Here is a 20,527-nt window from a genome sequence, read left to right on the forward strand (position 1 = left end):
GATTCTTCAATGCTCTGGTCTGGTCTTTGATTGTGTGTGTGTGTGTGTGTGTGTGTGTGTGAGATTGTGCCCGAGTCTGTGTGGATTAATTAATGCTAAATCAAAGCGTTTATCGTTGCCTCTCACAAGACAGTCCAGTGCGGTTAATAAAGGCAGCTTTATGGCTGCTCTAGTAATTATGTAGGAGCTCCACTTAACGACTGCGTGAGCTTCCTCTGCAAAGTCTCTCCCATTAAAATCACTCAGGAACAAATAGCCAAATGTATTCAAATACGCCATTTACTACTGAACTCTACGCACGCAACCAGAACTCCTCTAAAAGGAGACAAATTAGAGCAGGTCGCTTTATGTCTATATTATATTATATTATATCAGCCGCTGACATCCGCTATTAAAGGTCGGAGACGCATGTAGGAGACAAACTATAACTGCTTTGCATAAATGATATTTAGCTTTTCCTTATGCGCGGCCATTGTGTAGGAAAACAAAGCTGTTGCTGGCTGTTGTCATGTGAGCTGATGAGGGGTTTTGACTAGCTAATTATCATGGCACAATAGGCAGTCTACAGCAGACGGAGTGCACAGCATTTATAACGTGGAGGTAGGAGAGAGAGAGTACGCCCAGAGAGAGGAGCAGGAGAGAGGAGCAGGAGAGATGAGCAGGAGAGAGGAGCAGAAGAGAGGAGCAGGAGAGATGAGCAGGAGAGAGGAGCAGGAGAGAGGAGCAGGAGAGAGGAGCAGACCCTGAGGCTTGTAAGGAAAATATGAGATAGTGAGTTCCCTATTGATCTGGAGAAGGTTGACGGGAGCACACACAGATGCTTTTAAATCTATTTATTGTGCTGCACAGCAGTTGACGTTTCGACACTTCTGTGAAGACGACGACTCCAGACGTGAATCCAGAAACGCAGTGGAACTACATTTGTTGACTTCCTATTACCTATTAATCTGTTTCGCTGTTGTTTGATGATATTCTCCGGAAGATCTAGTCTCTGGTCTCTCTTTGTGATGTATCACTCGTCAGTAATTAGCCATAAATAAAGTGATATCATTAGAATCTGTCCACACAGAGATGAGAGTGAAAGATGTGTGTGCTGATTGTTTTGGGTGCTGTGTTCCATTACTGATTTATTACACACACACACACACACACACACACACACACACACACACACACACACACACACACACCCCTAATCAAACGGTACTTGAGAGTCCAATGGAGTGCTGCTCCCTCTCCATCAGCTAGTTGTTATGCTCGTAATGTCTCCCAGTGCCTAATGGCTCATGCGATATCAGATGTCTCCCAGTGCCTAATGGCTCATGAGATATCTGATATCCTCTTGTGTCCGCCGTGGACTGACCATGTGACCGGTCCGGCACGGCAGCAGCTTAGCACCATCGGGGCTACAGCAGACTGCCACACATTGATCCACACACAACACTCCAATCCAATCCACAAATCCAAACAGAAATTATACATCTTCCTCTGGGTTACCAGATGCCACTGTTGAACTCTGGAGATGTTGTAGGCTTGATGTTGTAGGCTTGATTCAACAAAGTACCAACAAAGGAAGTTATCCATCTAATAATCTAAGTGAAATGTTTATCCTAATAGTTAACTACATTCATCACCTCGTGTTCTTTGCACACACAGGCAAGGCTGATGGGTATGATTACTAGTATGTGCCATTAAGAACCCACAGGGGGCGCTATTGCACAAGTGGCTCCAGCGCCGTACCAAATTTGGGTCCAAGTGCCTACAGGGCCCGGGGTCTGAGTCCGAACCAGGTAATTTCCCAATTCCACCTCACACACACACACACACACACACACACACACACACACACACACACACACACACACACACACACACACACACACACACACACACACACAATCCCACCCCACCTCTCTGGCACTCACTTCCTAACTCTCCTCACCGTCCTGTCAAAAGCCCCAAGAACACACTTCTCATCTTCTCCATGTCCATACTGTAACTAAAACCATCGACTCTGCTCTGTAAGCGTCAAGCCTGCAGCCCGTTCTGGGCACACAGATCACAACAGGTTGTTTTCAACAGCACGCCTAAGATTGCTCCTCTAGGAGCCTTCGAGTTTGTTTTATGGGCTAATTTTACTGCACAAATAAAATCAAATGGACCCAAACCCAGTTGAGGAAATAAATGAAAGTGTCCAACGCTGAGAGAGAGAGAGAGAGAGAGAGAGAGAGAGAGAGACTGAGACAGAGAGAGAAGATATAAACAGTCCTTAGTGCCACTGAATAAAGCCTTCACAGTGTACTAACATAGCTGTCTATAATATCTGCACACTGATACTAACATAGCTGTCTATAATAGGTGCACTGATAATAACATAGCTGTCTATAATAGGTGCACACTGATAATAACATAGCTGTCTATAATAGGTGCACATTGATACTAACATAGCTGTCTATAATAGGTGCACACTGATAATAACATAGCTGTCTATAATAGGTGCACTGATAATAACATAGCTGTCTATAATAGGTGCACACTGATAATAACATAGCTGTCTATAATAGGTGCAGGAACAAAGAAGGGGCCTGACAACAAAGCTCTCATACACTTCAGAGCCCTGTCAGGGTGGCCATTAGATCACTATACTCCTTCAGCACCAGCGAGAGACATGAAGAACAAACCAAGAAAAAGAAACTGACAGGGAGACAGAGAAAGAGCTAATAAAAGATAAAGAAAGATACTAACAAGACAGTGAGAAGGGAGAGAGAGAGAAAAGAGAGAGAGACGTGGCGGAGAGATGAGTGTGAGAGAGAGGAGACGGCGTTGCCATGGCGCCCTACCTCGTCCATTCTCCTCGTCCTGCTCCTGGTTGAGGGAGTTGAGGACCAGGTGCAGGGACTGGGCCGAGGGGAGCGAGTGGCCGCCCTCGCGGTCGCGGTCTCGCTGCCGCGGCTTGGGCTTGATGAGGGTGGCGTGTGCGGAGGGCGGGGGGGAGAAGGAGGGGGGCGACTGCGGGGCCGAGGAGGGGGCACGCGGGGACGGTGAGTGTGGCATGATGTCCTCGTCGTCCAGGCCGTTGGCGTCGCCCATCATGCCCACGTCGCCTCCCGTGGTCCACAGGCGCTTGAGCGAGTCGCGGCCCGAGTCCCTGCTCCCGGCGCCGCCGGACCCGATGAAGTCCAGCACGGCGCTCTTGCCCTGCTGCAGCCGGCGCCGGCCCGCGTGGTCCGTCAGCTGCGAGCGCGTCAACTCCAGCAGGTTGCGGCAGTCCAGGATGACCGGGTTGTTGCCGGGGTGACCGCCGTTCTGCTCGTGGCCCGACGCGCTGCCCTGCGCCTTCGAGCGCGTCATCTTCTTCGCCAGCTCCTCCGGCCAGATCGTGCGTACGCTGTAGTCGTCGTCGTCGTGGCTACCACCGGCGAAGCCTCCCCTTCCTCCTCCCCCACCGAGCCGGCCCGAGCCGTGCATGGGCCCCGGCTGCTGCTGCTGCTGCTTGCCGCGGTGGGGGTTAAAAGTCACGACGATGGGGTCGCTGCTGCAGTAGGAGCAGGTGGAGCTGGCTGTCTGGCTGGCCTTGGGGTTGCAGCCGCTGACGCAGCTCTGGAGCGCGCGCAGAGGACCCGACGAGGCCAGGGGCGCACAGGGCAGGCAGCCGCCCACCAGCTTCTTCCGGAAGGCGGCCGGACTCTCGAAGCCGCCGCCGGCCGTCTCGTTGGAGCAGGACGCGCAGCCGCCGAGCGGACGACGCAGCAGGCCCGCGCGGCACTCCGACACCGTGCTGTTGGACGACGACGTGTTGGTGGTGGAGCCCGTGGACAGGCAGCCTCCCAGCGTCCTCAGCCCCATGTTGGAGGCTCCTCCGTGGGCAGCGGCGGCCGCCGAGCCTCCCTGCGCTGGTCCTCCGTGCGACCTGGAGAAGGACGAGGACGGGCTGCCCGCGGAGTGCCTGTGCCCGTGAGCGTGCCCGTGAGCGTGCCCGTGAGCGTGCACGTGGCTCCGACCGCCCTGGCACCGTAGCAGCCTCCAGCAGCCGCAGCTGAAGGGGTGCGAGAGGTCGATGGTGCAGGTGTGGTCAGGGCTGGGGAAGCCTTCTCTGGACGAGGAGTCACTGGGCGAGAGCACGGGCAGCCCGTGGATCTGGAGCGTGGTGGGGAAGTGGGGGTGGCGCTGCAGCTGCTGGTGGTGGTGCTGGTGGTCGCGGGAGCGGGAGGGCCGCGGGTGGGGGAGGGGGGGGGCCGGAGGAGGAGGAGGAGGTGGGGGGGGCGCCGCGGGAGGAGCAGGATGGGGGTGGGGGGGGCTGGACCTGAGGAGGAGGAGGAGGAGGGGGGTAGAGGGAGCTCAGGAGCGTGGCATGGGGGGTGGGGGTGGAGGCATGGTGGTGGCGGGGCAGGCTGAGGGGGTGGGGCGGCTGGTGCACCGGGCCCAGTTTGGTGTTCTCCTTGTTGCCGTTGGAGACCGGGGCGCGTTTGCCGCGGGAGCCTGTGGAGTTGGAGTAGCCGTTGCCGTTGGCGACGGTGGCTGTAGGGGTGGCGAGCGCCTCGCGCTCCTTCCTGGACTTGGACTGCGGCTGACGCTGCGCCGGGACGAACTCTAGAACCCCACCGGGGGACACGCACAGGTGGTTCTGGTGGTGACTCGCCGATGGCTGCTGCTGCTGCTGCTGCAAAGGCTTCTGGGGGTTCTGGACGGCGGCCCCTTTCTTCAGGGAGCCGCTCCGGCGCTCCGACTGGACGGGGTCCACCTGCAGGGAGACCTTGCGTCCTCCTCGGCCGCTTCCTCGGCCGCTGCCTCCGCGCGTGAGACCGCCGCTGCTGTGTCGTCCGCCCTTGTCGACGGACAGGCGGATGTCGATGGTGTGCGTGTGCTTGTGGGGCCTGGGGCCGAGCGTGACGGTCCCGTTGCTATGGCAATGGCTAGGCGCGGGGCCGAGGTTCTCCCAGCCGACCCCTCGTTCTCGTTCTCCGCGGACCTTTTGCGAGCGGGACCGGCGCTTGCATTCCAGAGAGCCGGCGCTGCCGTTGGGGGGGTGCGGGTGGACGCGGGCCTGGGGCAGGAGCTCACACCGGGGGGCGCTGTTGCTGCTGCTGCCGCCGTGCTGCTGGGACGGGCCGCTTTGGGGGGAGGCCACGCGAAGGGCCAAACTTTTGGGGCGCTGAATAACCACTATCCGCTCGTCAAGAGGCAGAGGAGGCATCTGGGGCTAGGCAGAGCTGTGTGTGTGTGTGTGTGTGTGTGTGTGGTAGAGAGAGAGAGATGTGAGTGTGTGTGTGTGTGTGTGTGGTAGAGAGAGAGAGAGATGTGAGTGTGTGTGTGGTAGAGAGAGAGAGAGAGATGTGAGTGTGTGTGTGTGGTAGAGAGAGAGAGAGATGTGAATGTGTGTGTGTGTGTGTGTATGTGTGGTAGAGTGAGAGAGAGGAGAGAGATGTGAGTGTGTGTGTGTGTGTGTGTGTGTGTGTGTGAAAGACAAAGACAGAGGAAGAGACAAAGATGATATTTGTGTGGGTTTATGAAAGTAGCCAATAGCAAGGGAGGAAGCAGAAAAGAATCCGTTAAAATCTCCTATTGAACATGAAACATCATTTATGATTAAACCGCATTACAAACACATCACACAAGCACAACACAGCAGCACATCATATTTTGGGGGGTAGACAGGGTTAACCACCTTTAGTCCATTAGTCATCACAAACACATTATTAACATACATATGATTAATACACACGTTATTACATACATATGATTAATACACACGTCATTAACATACATGTTATTAATACACACGTCATTAACATACATGTTATTAATACACCGTTATTAACACATTGTGATGAGTGAAGCACAGAAGCAGACTTCTGTTAGTCATCCACAACCGTCCTGTTAATGGTGCCACTGGGGTTACAATCACACACACACACACACACCACATTTGTCTTCAGGATTTAAAGCAACTTTGCTCCAATCACAAGAAAACTGAAAGCAGAAAATGGGAGAGAGCTCAGCTACGTCACCACACTATAGATACAATATCATAAACACACACGCATACAAGCACATATTAACATACACACACACACACATACACACACACACACACATACAAGCACAAGCACACACACACTCACTCACACACAAGCACTAACACTCTCTCTCTCTCTCTCACACACACACACACACACACACACACACACACACACATACACACACACACACACACACACACACACACCACACACCACACACCCACACCACACACACCCACACCACACACCCACACACACCCACACCACACACCCACACCAGACACCCACACACACCCACACCACACACCACACATACACACACCCCCACACACCCACACCACACACACACCCACACCACACACACATACACCGCACACCCACACACACACACATACACCGCACACCACACACCCACACACACACACCACACACACAGAAACACCAAACACACACACACACATACACCACACACACATACACACACACATACACCACACACATACACCACACACACATACACCATACACACAGAAATACCAAACACACAGAGAAACACACACACACACACACACATACACCACACACACAGAAACACCAAACACACACACACACATACACCATACACACAGAAATACCAAACACACACAGAAACACCAAACACACACACACACATACACCATACACACAGAAATACCAAACACACAGAGAAACACACACACACAGTGGCAAACGGCGGCAGCACAGCACAGCATGCTTTAGTGAGTGCATGCACACATACACATCCACATCCACAGCCACGCACTGGGCCTGGTGTTGGAGTCCTCATGATGAGCGGCTAGCGGCTAGCGGCTTGGCCTGGTCGCCTGGCGGAGGGGGGTGGAGACACAATGACCCAGATTTGTCATGGTGCAAATCAACATCACTTCCAGCACTGGCCATCACACACACAACACACACCTCATCAGCAAGACCTTTGTCTCGCTTTCACACACACACACACACACACACACACGCACACACACGCTAGCATGCACACACACACACACACACACACACACACACACGCACGCACACACACACACACACACACACACATTCTCTTCATGTAACACAATCACACTCTGTATCTTTCATGCACACACACACACACGCATGCACATACGCTAACACGCACACACACACACACACACACACATGCACATACGCTAACACACACACACACATACACACACACACACACACGCACACGCACACGCACACGCACACACACACACACACACTCACACACACACACACACACACTCACACACACACACACTCACATTCACACACACACACACACACACACTCACACACACACACACACACACTCCAGTAATAACAGTTTTATCCATCCCACAATCCCTCTCTCTGCCCCATGTAGACTCATCAGTAGTAGTAGTGTAGGCAGACGCCTGCCCCTGTAGCCCCATCAGTAGTGTAGTGTAGGCACCCAGCCCCATGTAGACTCATCAGTAGTGTAGTGTAGGCACCCAGCCCCATGTAGACTCATCAGTAGTGTAGTGTAGGCACCCAGCCCCATGTAGCCCCATCAGTAGTGTAGTGTAGGCACCCAGCCCCATTCCCACCCACCCAGCCAGCCTCACTCTTAATGGGACAGCTGTGGAGGCAGCTTGGGCAGAGACAGTGTTTGTTTGTTTGTTTGGGCAGTTCAGTGGTATTGTGTTGCTTGTGGTAGCTATTAGGCCTGCTGTCCTGTACTCCGTAAGAAGGAGAGATGATTTGGCTGTCTCAGTTTGGACTTGGAGTCTGAGCTTTAAGTTCTGAATTTAGAATGGTATATTTAATGCATGTAATCCCTGGTGAAGGGCTTGCTGTAGGATGTTCATTTCAGAAGGCCTTTTGATGGGCTGCCCAGAACACATTTAAAATGTCTCCTCAGAATGAGCTGAAGAGCAGTAGCCATGCTCTTTCCCACCTCCTGTTTGTCGGCATTATGATCCAATCCACTGCTTTGCTTTCTGTGTGCTACTAAACACAGCTTTTGTGATGTGTAGGCTGTTTTGTTTTTGTTTTTCGGTCCCTTAAATCTATGATGCAAGAAAACCATTTACAATAATCAAAGAGGAAGCCCCTAAGTTAAATAAGGTGGAATCATAAGAGACTGAAATTATTTTGCGCTCCGTCACACATGATTACGTTCACGGTCCCGCTCTCAGTCGGTGTGTGTCACTGGCGGCAAGTAAGCACAGTCGCTTCTCATCTGGCTGAGTCTTAATCATGGCTGCCTCTTTGATCTCAGAACTAGCCTACTAAAACCACCCTGCACCAGCACACTGCACAGAGCCTAAAGGAGTGCGGCTTTTCGAACAAGACTTCAGTTTCCACACCTCTCACCCTAATACCATTTCAAGACCCAAATGTCTCAAAAGCTAATCAAACCAATATTGTCCAGTAGGCCTGAGGTCTGTCCTCCAGTCACAGATTATGCATTTGTCTGTGTGGTGTGTGGGGGGCCTACTTATGAAGAGTTTGCTCCCAAAACACTATATCCAACATTTTAATGAATTTTCATAAATATTTTTTATGATAACAGATATCAGTAACTGTAATTGGGTAGGCCTACTGTTATTTGATATCTTTACTCAATCAAAACAGCACAACTGCACAACTGTGTTATATTACCTGAAATACACAATTAAATAGCATGACTTTTTAATGTTTTTAAAAACGGAGATATAGCGTGTTGGAACCAACCTCTTCATGTAATGGCTATACTTGGTGATCTCTGCATCTATATTGTTAAAGCGACATTTCCTTCACGTTGATATTTTCCAGCTGCGTTATTGGCACATGTATGTGACTTTTGGGCTCTCGTACTATACAGGGGCAGGAAACGTTCACCTTGTTGTAGGCAACACAACCCAGTGAAGGCCTACAGCACATGTCGGAAACATTCATTTCGAAGTTGACACAGTCCATAGTGCTATGCCAAATATGACGCATGCAAACTGTCCTGTAAGATGTGCAGACACACAAGTAGCATGCAGTGCTCGTGCTCAATTAGGCTTAGTCTATTTATAAGCCAAGGCAGATGTAGGCCTGTGACACCTGGGCCACCACGACCTGTGGCATCGCGAGCAATATGGAGTGCGCATCATCAACCCAGTCTAGTGGCAGTATTAGTGTGTATTCGGACCCACATAAATCACAGTCCATTCCTCGTGTGTTTGTTTTCAAGCTACAGAATTGAATTCGATTTTTTAATCATCATAGCCGGTCATGTCCCTGCCGAGAGCGAAAACAGCCGGGCCGGGTTGGCTAGCGCCGCCGATTTAGAATGGCCAGCACGCAGGCAGGACACCAAATGGGACATGCAGAGCAGAGCCGGGGTGAAACTGCTGAAGGAGAAAGATCGCTCTTTGTCTGCAGCTTGCTTGCTGGTTCGCACGTCAGTTGACAGTTGACAAAAATATGTTGTTTTCCCAAGTCACGCTGTCAACCCCGATGGCCCAGCGCTTTGACAAACCCCGTCAGCAGTAACTGTGAAAGCCTGTCATATCACTATCACCCCGATGGTTTGTACGAATAAATAATAGATCATATTTGCGCTGCAGAGAATTTTACCCAAGAGGTTGAAGGGGATGAAGTAACCTACTACGGTTCATAGTGTAATGGATGAAGCCAGGCATTGCCTTTAAAAAATGATGAAGGTACATTATATATTAGCTGCTGCTGGCAGAGATACCATTGCACCGATACTAAGCTAAACAGCATCCATTCTCCAGGGAAATACACAAAAAATCAGAACCATACATTGTGATGATCTTGGCCTACAATAAGCGCAATGGCGCGTGTGTGCGCTTCAGGATGACAGGATGGGTGACACATCGTGCCAGACCATCGTAAAATAACCCTTCTGTATAACGAAATAAAAACAGGTTGCTCAATTCATGCAGAGCTTATTGCCTTTAGATGAAGTAACCACGGGTAATTTAAAATAAATCATAATTTAATAGAATACTTACGTTATAATATGTATTTCCGTTGTATCGTCATGCTATTTGTTTATTCCGATGCTGGCTTTTGGTGGCGACGATTCCGCACAATTGCTGCGTGGAGCATTTGTATGCCGTATATTCTTACATTGTGCCACTATAAAAAAAAGAACAGGGCTATGGAGATCTATTCCCTGTGTTTTCGCGTCATTGTTGTTAACAGCGGTCCAGAAATGCACGACAAGTGGGAGCCTTACCCCTGCTAACCAAACAAAATAAAGCAGAGACCGTGGCCCCCGGTCGATAAAATGTTCAAGCTCCCACAATGTCGGTACCAACGCGTGGCAATGTGCGCGTGTGTATGAATTGCGTGAGAGGGAGGCGGGAGGGGAGGGGGTTAAATGGAGGTGGGGTTTGTACAGTGGATGACATCATCCCAAACCAATGGCAACCAAAACGCGATAAAGTGAGCCAGCAAATTAAGTTTCGAATGGAGCACGTGTGCAGAGTATTAGGCTATAGAAGCCAGTGAGTGATGGGAAGAGTGGGTGACAAGTAGGCTAGTGTGCACATCGTGTGACTGCCCTGTGTGGAACGTTATACCAGCACGCAGGCTTATTTATGTAGCCTAACAAATACATCCCGAATACTGCTTATGTCATAGGCTACGCTGAATTTATTAAATTGGCCATTTCTCCACAAATGCTCCGGTTCCCCAGTGGTCTCCACTCAAGCCTGTAGTAGGCGTGTGAAGTAGCCAATGCCATCCTATTTTTAGAGCAAATTTGAGCACGGTTCATAGCCCACTGACACACAGGTCATGTGACTCAAGCGATGTGCAACATAGGCTATAAGTGTAAGAAAAATACATATCATCTTGTAGGAAGCTGCTGTCAGGGCATTTGAAGCATGGGGCATTGGACTTGGACTCATGCAGACAGACATTCCTGAATAAAATAAATTAAAGTAGACTAAAGTCTTGAGGAAGACACAAATGCGTGTGCGTGTGTAGGCTATATGGTTCAAGTGGAGAAGAGACAGTGACCACCACCTCTGAACATCCGACCATCGGGGTCGTTTATGAATGGACTGACGTCATGTCATATGTCACCTAACTCACGAAAAGCAAACCCTCACATTGGACAATGGTCATGTTGGTTGCTGACATGTGGTAGCCTACATAACATGTTTACAGTGAATCCAAATTAGTTTAACAAGAATTTGGACAACAAAATCCAAACATAAAACAGGTCTATAGCCAATGTTTGGTTTATTGACACTTTTTGATTCTTTGCATTGTTATAGGGGTCAGATATCTAATTTTCGAAGAGGAGTTTCGAAGAGGATAAGTTAATATTCGAAGAGGAAATTCTCAATGATAAAAACACCAGGGCATATTTTTATAGCAGACCTGCTATCATTTGTCAATCGATTGCTGTTGTAACAAAAATCGTCGGATTACAGCAAGTAATCCAAGACTCTGTTTTGCCTATGACATCGATTCCGGACTTACAATCACGTAACATGATCTTTAGCAAGCAAAATCATTCAGGCTGACATTGCTAAACATTGGTCTTCTTGGCTAGTGAGGCGCAGTAGCAATCACATTGTAAAACAATAACTGCAGCTCAGTATTGCCAGTAGGTGGCAGCAAACCCTCGACTATCGCATTTACAGGAGTCTGCACCACAATTCTTTTTCCATGTAAATACAGTAGGCTACAAGTGAACATTGGCAATCACAGCACGTACTCAAAGACTGTATAAACATATGTCACATTTTGAGATTACAAAAATGATACAAAAAATAAAGTAGAATATATAAACAGCAACATTGTTGTGGCCAATCAAAGATGCACCAGTTTGGTTAGAGACACATTGAATCTACTGAGACGGTGTTATGATTGATATCAAGCTCATTCTTGTGTTAAACAAAAGGACCACACATCTATTTCATCCTGAGGTTATTTGTGGCGTGACCCAGTTTAATCATAAAGATTAGAACTGTAGCGCAAGGACAATAAGACGGCTTGTTGTATCACTGTGTCAGTATGCTTTTACTAGAAATCCTTCAGGAACAGCTGTGTTGAGTGAATTATTTATCTCTTACCCAGACAGCACACTTCAGATGAAAGCGTTGCAGCACTGCTGCAGTATAAATATCCCCTCTTCAGAGAACCGTGCTCAGTAGACCTACTTAGTTTTACTTGTGTGCCTTTTTCATAATTTCTTGCAAGAATCTATGGTCCACCCCAGATGCAGCTGACACCTCTAGATCCTAGAACTAATCCACACCCGACACGTTCCACACCTGATACGTTCCACACCTGTGAAGGAACATGACCAGGTGAGATCTCAGAAGATCCAGATGCGACATTTTAAAGTTGTATTTTTGGGCTTTTTATACCATTTATAGAACAGTGGCGAGTGGACATCAAGAAATGAGTGGGAGAGAAAGATGGGGGGTGGGATTGGGAAATGACCTCAGGTCACGCTTGAACCTTGGCCCCCATTGGTAGTGAGTATGCATGTGGCCCCCATTGGTAGTGAGTATGCATGTGGCCCCCATTGGTAGTGAGTATGCATGTGGTTGATGGTTCCCATGGGTAGTGAGTATGCATGTGGTATGGGACACTGGTTACCATGGGTATTGAGTAGCCTATGCATGTGGTCCCCATGGGTATTGAGCATGCATGTAGTTTGAGACACTGATGCTACTGCTGTGCTGACCCAACATCTTGAGGCCTCTATCTACCGCTTCCCTGAGCCTGGCTCCTCTACTGCTCCTCTAGCCTGGCTTGTCTACCGCTCCTCTAGCCTGGCTCCTCTACTGCTCCTCTGAGCCTGGCTTGTCTACCGCTCCTCTAGCCTGGCTTGTCTACCGCTCCTCTAGCCTGGCTCCTCTACCGCTCCTCTAGCCTGGCTCCTCTACTGCTCCTCTAGCCTGGCTTGTCTACTGCTCCTCTGAGCCTGGCTCCTCTACTGCTCCTCTAGCCTGGCTTGCTTGTTTGTCTGCTCTGTTGTGGCCGCAGAGTGGCGTTGATGGAAAGCAGGCGCTCTGAGTGCGTTGATAAGAGTGAATATCACAGTGGTACGGCAGCCTCAGCGCAGCTGTGCTGAATTCACCAAGATGAGTGTACTCGTCCGCATCTCAAGATGAGTGTACTCGTCCGCATCTCAAGATGAGTGTACTCGTCCGTATCTCAGTGCCCAGGCGCCACTGGTCTTGCTTTACTGCCCAGACACCACCATAAGGATCTATTCCTCATGAAAACCATGGTAGACTGCATTTAAAGATGCAGTCTGCAATTCTTGTGAAAGCTTGTCGATAGTTCAACAGCCAATCAAATGATATTCCTCTCTTCCATGCTACGTATGAATGCCATGTACAAACAACTCAGAAGTAATTAATTGAATTTCACAACAAAAGCATCTTGTATTCTTGGGACTGTGCCTTTAAATTTTGATGAAATGTGCTGTTTAAGCATCTGGATGTTTAACATCTTTCCCACAGCATTGATTGGGATAAATATGTAATGCACATATTTCATTGGATGACTATTATCTTCATGCTCATAACCAACTTGGTAACTTTTGTGTTACTATGTGTTACTGGTCATAGATCTGATCCGACTTCCTAAGGGCATGAGGATATCACTAGATGTTTCTTTTGTAATTCTCACTGGTTCTACTGAGAGTTTGCAAATTAAATAGGTTAAATAAACAGCCTATGTGAGAACACATTTTGTACCATACCTCTGTCCACCTAGCCCCAACTGGATTGTGAGTGCACACCACAACTTTTTGAAAATGTTTCCACACAACGTTGAAAATTTGTAGTCAAACTATAGGCCTACCTGCAGTTGGCAATGTGATGTGTAAGCTATTCAAAATTTGTGATATGAAACAAATATGCAAGCTGGTAAGTGAGATGCAGTTCATTATTTCGTAAATTCTGCATGTTGCTGTGATAACCTATTTAAATGAATAGTTCAACTTTTCTATTTTAGACAGAACATAATGAAATGAAACAATCTAGTTGTGGAACTTTAGGCCATTCCTTTTTATTAAATAGGTCGATACTAATGTTAATGTTCATGAACTAACTGGACTGGTTTGGCTGTGTCAAAGCCCCACCTATCAAAAATGTCAGCAGTCTGCTCTCACGCCCAGGTAGAGGCCTCTCGCATGCGTAGGATTGCGCACATCGCCGTCAACCAGGCAACGTAGACAACGCAGAGCCTGAATCAGCTGTCAGACGGTGTCGGCGTACGGGCGCTGCACCAACTCTTGCCCGCACCCAGGGACTCGCCGATACGGGGATACAAGGGCACGAAATCAGACGTTTCATCTTGAAACTTGGAAATACTATGAATTAGCACAAATCTATAGCTACACAATCGGTTACCGCTTCAAATCAGCTACCTCTCGGAGTTAGTGGACAAATCAACACCTCTCAGCTAACGTTGGACCGTGTAGCTCTCTCCGTCAGATGTTATTGTTCTTGTTTATAAACTCTTCGACGCAGACGGACTACCAAGGTTGTGTCCTGATAAAGCACAAATGACTGCATGTGACTGAGATAAACAAAGCTATTGTTTTTTTGGCTAGCTAGGCTGATGTCAAGCGACGCTACCTGTATCTTAAGGTATTTTACATGTGTATCAATTCTGCCGGAGGACGCTTTTGGTGTTTTCTGCTTATATTCATTTAGAAATACAGGAGTAGTAACATTTTTGTCGTCCTGAGGTGGTCCGACTTGTACCTCTAACCTGGCCTGAGTTAGAGACCCCGGGCTCGATTTGCCATACTGACTTGTGGGAACAAGCTTTGCTGTCGTCTCTGCTTGGTTTTTCTAGTCATTGACAGCCTGCATTGCTGAAGCGGTGTTGTCGCAGAACCAGAGCCCTCCTCTGTCTTCTCATTTTATGTCGGAGAAAAGGGGTTTCTCAGGAAACCCGTTGATTGATTTTAAGTTAGTTTTATGCCGATTATCCCTTCGTGAATTAACCACAGAGGAGTGTAAAACTTGGGAACTAAACCTGAATTGCAAAGTTTGTGGAGTTAGTTTAAACTTACTAGCTACCTAGCTTGCAAGCCATGACTTTTTCCACTGACGGTTGAAAACTTTAGCCAGACTGCTAGCAACAGCTAGCAAAGAAAAAGCGACACGTAACCTGGGAACTCCAATGAGCCATTCAACATTTTAACTTCTGGAAGAAAACCTGTTTCGCTTAAACGAACCGGACAGTAATGATCGATGTGTATTAAAATTTGACCGGATTTCTGAGACCAGTCCCCTCTTGAGAAACTTTGAAAATGTCAACGCGGACGCCATTGTTACCAGTCAATGACTACTCGGCCAGTCAGCAGGTAAGTTTTCTTGCTTGCTAATAAGACTAGCTACGTGAATTAGCTAACGTTAAAACAGAATTTTACATTTTGCTCACAAAAAGTTAATGACTAATGCCGTACAGAATTGAAGCTTGAAGCCAGTTTTGATCCAAGTGCTCCAGAACATGTCTGCTTTCTCAGCTATATATTGATAATTGTTACCCAATGTCTACTTGTTTGTTATTAGTCAGCCAAGCAAAAACGATAACGTTAACGTTAGTCTTCTGTTTCAGCCAGTTTTGGGTCTGTTTTCTCACAGGCTACGATGCTCCATTAAGTTGTTATTGTTGGTAACGTACCTAGTTGTATTTGTGACACAAAGTTTACGTTCACTAAGTTGGGAGTCAGGTATTTAATGTGAAAGATGTTAGTCAGTAACCTAGATTAGTATTCTGGGTTAAATAGTAACGTTACAACAAAGTTGATGTATTTAGGTTAGCTTTATCTGCTACCTATCTTCCGCAGAATAGATGTTGTGGTGTAACATAACGTTAAATCAGCAACATCACCCTTAGCTTCATAAGATAAGTAAGTGATCAGCTGACGTTCCAAACAGTCGAAAGATAATGTTCACTAACTCTTTTGACCGAATGCAGAGCCGTAGTCTAGATAAATAGCATCAAGTTAGCAGTGGCCAAAGATGTTCTTCTCAATGCAAGAGACCAGATTTGGTTGTATGCATGCATTCTGTGATTGTTTAATTGGTGATATCTAAATTAGGCTAGCTGACGTTAGTTTGTTTCTGTCTTCTGTCTGATGTGTCATTCACAGGAGGGGATTTGTAATTTTGAAGAAGTGTTTCTTGATAAGTATCATGACTAAAGTCTAGGGATATAAAGTTACGTATTCAAGATTGGCTTGCTCTTGAGTGTCAACAAAGATTCATTAACAGTACGATTCACAAACGTCAATAAAAGTATCGCACACTATCGCCACTAACCGATACTTAGGCTAAATACTATTCTGCTTGTTTGTGGGACCAACCGTGTTGGTCATGGGGTTCGACCTATTTTATAAGCCTACAGTCTATGGGTTCGACCCGTCTTGGTTGAACTACCAGAGACACATTAGGCTTGGCTCTGACGGCCCCGTTTGAGAAGTTTCAAACTTAGTAGACTAACTAGATATCCCCTGGGGTACAGTTAGAGATATTTTCTGTTTGCTCTGAAGAGTCGTCCGCCCGCAAATGAAGTGGTTGTGTCGGAAAACCTTTAATTACACAGCCAACAAATAGCCTCTTGAAACCGGGACTTGCCTTGCTCGGTTTCCGAGGGCGTTGGCAGTAATGACCGGGAGTCTAGTCATGCTTTGTGGAACGTTATTGTTTGCCACCTGTTACACGATGTTCTCTGACTTAGCCTACTCCGACTTGATTATTGACTAAGAGTGTGAGAGGTCCCAAGCCAGTTTATCAGTGGGCAGCTTAGCCCAACCCAGATGTTGTGAAATTCTTTGGAAAATGTATGGAAAACTGGTTTGAATTGCTGGCTCCTCGGAGATGAAGCACTTCAGATAACGTAGTGAGTTGCCTTAATCCATTCGGAGTCCAACAAAAGCCCAAGGAATTGACAGTTATCATTGTCCTTTTCATGGTTTCATAACTACGCCTATGCATTGACATAGAAGTACATTTTTTATGACCGCATACACATTGGAAAAGATAAATGCATACTGATGATAGTCACCTTACATAAACACACACACAAACAATACACACAAATTCAGTATAATGAACATTGAAATGAAAGTAAATGTCTGTGTCCAGCACTGCATTGCATTGCAGTCACATTGTTTTGTTATTGTTGGGGTTTGAAGCTGGCTGTAAACAGCTACAAGAGTATGGCCTTGTCTCGGCTTGGCCTGACAGTGGGGTTTGTGCGGCTCTTGACTCATCAGAGACAGGAAGTAGAATTAACGATGCCAAATTAGGGCTAGACCGAACAAATGAACACTTAACCTAATTTGCGTTTGGACTGCTTCCTGTAGGCCGGGATTATGTTACCGGTCAAGCAACCCAGATCAGCTGGGCTGCCTGTGCCATTGGCAGACTAATCTCTGCAGGCAATCCCGTTTGATATATCTTTAATTTCCCACGCTGCATCTGAGAGGCTTTGGTGTGGTTGTGACCCAGACAGGTTGGGTTGGGTTGGGTTGGGTTAGGTGCGATGGTGACCCAGACAGGTTGTGTTGGGTTGGGTTGGGTTAGGTGCGATGGTGACCCAGACAGGTTGTGTTGTGTTGTGTTGGGTTAGGTGCGATGGTGACCCAGACAGGTTGTGTTGGGTTGGGTTGGGTTGGGTTAGGTGCGATGGTGACCCAGACAGGTTGTGTTGGGTTGGGTTGGGTTGTAGGTGCTGTAGAGAGTTGAGAACTGGGCCTGGTGGCTGTCTGTTCTGTATCCCCTATGCTGCGTACAGAAGGTGCTATTGGAGAGGCGGCAGAACAACGTTTGTGTGTTCCATGCCCATCCCTGTCTGTTCTCTTGTCCTCTCTCTCTGGTTCTCCATGTCCCTTTCTGTCTCTCTGTGGTCTCTGGTTCTCCATGTCCCTTTCTGTCTCTCTGTGGGTCTCTGGTTCTCCATGTCCCTTTCTTTCTCTCTGTGGTCTCTGGTTCTCCATGTCCCTTTCTGTCTCTCTGTGGTCTCTGGTTCTCCATGTCCCTTTCTGTCTCTCTGTGGTCTCTGGTTCTCCATGTCCCTTTCTGTCTCTCTGTGGGTCTCTGTCAAGCCTGCTCCCTCCTCCCGTTCTCTCTGTTTTTGCCCAGTAGTCCCCCCCCCCCCCCCCCCCCCCCCCCGCCCAGACCAGCCTTTCCAGTCTAGCTGGGTGTATAGGCTTGGCCTTTACGAGCAGCCTGAGAGTGTTGCTCCATTTTACAGTTACAGGATTAAAGTTTATGCTTGACTGTGTGTGTGTGTGTGTGTGTGTGTGTGTGGATGGATGCATGCAGCTTCTTTGAGTGTGTTAGTTTCTTCTTGACTGGTTTATGTAACTCATTGTCCCCCAGACAGTCCACACTGAGCCTCTGCTTTTCTTTTCCCTCTCTCTGTTTGTTCTCTTGCCTTCACTGTGTCTTACTTTCTGTCTGTCTCTGTCTCTCTCTCTCTCTCTTTCCTTCCCTCCCTCTCCTCTCTCTCTCCCCTTCCCTCTCTTCTCACTCTCCCCTTCCCTCTCCTCTCTCTCTCTCTCTCTATTTCCCTCACTCCCTTCCTCCCTCCCTCACTAAACTTTTATCTCCCTCTAACTCTGTCCTCTCTCCCTCCCTCTCTTCTCTCACTCTCTTCCCTCCCTTTCTTCTCTCTCTCTTTCCTTCCCTCCCTCTCCTCTCTCTCTCTCTCTTTCCTCTCACTTCTTTCTCTCTCCCTCCCTCTCTTCTCTCTCTCTCTCTCTCTCTCTCTCTTTCCTCTCACTTCTTTCTCCCTCTCTCCTTCTCTCTCCCTTTGCTCTGCCGTGACCCCAGCCACACACTGGCCTGCTCTGCTCATGGATATTAATAGCCTGCAGAGGCGGAGTGCTGGTCAGTTAAGGAGTGTGTGTGTGTGTGTGTGAGTGCAGGCCCCTTCTTGCCTGTGCTCAGCTGTATGTGAAGTGCTGCTTTAGTGTGTGTGTGTTTGTGTGCAGACCCTCTCTTGCCTGTGCTCAGCTGTATGTGAAGTACTGCTTTGGTGTGTGTGTGTGTGTGTGTTGACTGTGTTCTCTCTGACAGTGTGTGCTTCATTCCCACTGCCTGCCGCCTCTTCTCACTTTAGATCTGACATTTCTTACTCTGAAAAACCTGTCAGAAGTGGTCAAATAGATAGCCAACAAACTTATGTGTGTGTGAGAGTGTGTGTGTGAGAGTGTGTTTTTGTGAGTGTGGAGTCTGTGCATGCGTTCAGATAGCTGTGTGATTAAATGTAAATGTTCAGTTTCAAAGATTTCAAAATCAGGCCAACTCCCTCGTGGTTGTTGCTGTGATGTTTTGATGTTTTCGTTCGTGTGTGCTGTGTGTATCTGTCATCAGCTTGCCATCTATTTTCCTCCTTGTCTGTGTCTGTGTCTGTGTGTCTGTGTGTGTGTGTGTGTGTGTGTGTGTGTGTGTGTGTGTGTGTGTGTGTGTGTGTGTGTCTGTGTGTGTGTGTGTGTGTGTGTGTGTCCCTTCCTGCTGCTCCTTTCATCTCGAGTGCTGGCTGTGTGGCGTGTTGATGACAGTGCTTGATGAGCTGAAGAAAGGCAGCTCTCTCTGTTCGACTTCAGCTCGACCCGACCCAGCCTGTCAGTCTGCCCTCCAGAAAAGGACTTGCTGTGTGCTCTGCTGTGCAGTATTGCTGTGCTGTGCTGTGCTGTGCTGTGCTGTGCTGTGCAATATTGCTGTGCTGTGCTGTGTGCTCTGTTGTGCAGTATTGCTGTGCTGTGCTGTGCAGTATTGCTGTGCTGTGCTGTGCAGTATTGCTGTGCTGTGCTGTGTTGTGCAGTATTGCTGTGCTGTGCTGTGCTGTGCTGTGCAGTATTGCTGTGCTGTGCTGTGCTGTGCTGTGCTGTGCTGTGCTGTGCTGTGCTGTGCTGTGCTGTGCTGTGCTGTGCTGTGCTGTGCTGTGCTTCTATCAAAAAACTCCAATTGGACATGCCTGGAAATGTGTCCTTGTCCTGTAGAGGAGTAGCCGTTGTGTAAGAGGTAGATTAATAATAATGAAAACAACAGCCTGCACTCTCCTGGCTGCTCACAGCCTGCACTCTCCTGGCTGCTTCATAACAGCAGCTCACAGCAGACGGGAGTGTTTCTCTGATGTCTGATGTGATGAACGCTCTCAGTGGGGAAGTCAAATGAGGACAGGAGGGAGGGAAGGAAAGATGGACACTTAAGAAAGAGAGGAAGAAGAGAAGGAACACTTAAGAAAGAGAGGATCAGAAGAAGAGCCGAGAGGAGGGGAGAGGGCTCAGCTGGTAGCTCTATGTGGAAGCTGAAAATAGCAGCAGTGTGATATTAATACTCCGATAAACGAGAAGCTGGCTCACACTCCTTCTTTATATACCAGCTTCTCATCTGTCCATCCATCTCTCTGTTTACCTTCATCTGTGTACTTTAATCACCCACTCTCTCTCTCTCTCTCCCATTCTCTCATCCCCCTCTCTCTTTCTC

The 20,527-nt window shown here is 48.2% G+C and overlaps 2 protein-coding genes across 2 annotated transcripts in view; one reads left to right on the forward strand and one right to left on the reverse strand.

Annotated features, from left to right (window-relative positions):
• The window catches only part of si:dkey-175m17.7, a 19,615-nt gene extending 9,272 nt beyond the window's left edge, over nucleotides 1-10,343 (reverse strand). The window contains exons 1-3 of the mRNA XM_042091980.1: nucleotides 10,049-10,343; nucleotides 4,352-5,210; nucleotides 2,841-4,188 (exon numbers count right to left, since the gene is read on the reverse strand). Coding sequence (XP_041947914.1) covers nucleotides 2,841-4,188; nucleotides 4,352-5,194 — 2,191 coding nt within the window. The 5' untranslated portion in view covers nucleotides 5,195-5,210; nucleotides 10,049-10,343. The remainder of the gene's footprint in view (nucleotides 1-2,840; nucleotides 4,189-4,351; nucleotides 5,211-10,048) is intronic.
• Nucleotides 10,344-14,220: 3,877 nt separating this feature from the next.
• The window catches only part of mark2a (MAP/microtubule affinity-regulating kinase 2a), a 50,367-nt gene continuing 44,060 nt past the window's right edge, over nucleotides 14,221-20,527 (forward strand). Inside the window, exon 1 of the mRNA XM_042091981.1 lies at nucleotides 14,221-15,390. Coding sequence (XP_041947915.1) covers nucleotides 15,337-15,390 — 54 coding nt within the window. The 5' untranslated portion in view covers nucleotides 14,221-15,336. The remainder of the gene's footprint in view (nucleotides 15,391-20,527) is intronic.

Source organism: Alosa sapidissima, chromosome 5 (genome assembly GCF_018492685.1).
Source record: "Alosa sapidissima isolate fAloSap1 chromosome 5, fAloSap1.pri, whole genome shotgun sequence".
NCBI classification, from domain to species: Eukaryota; Metazoa; Chordata; class Actinopteri; order Clupeiformes; family Clupeidae; genus Alosa; species Alosa sapidissima.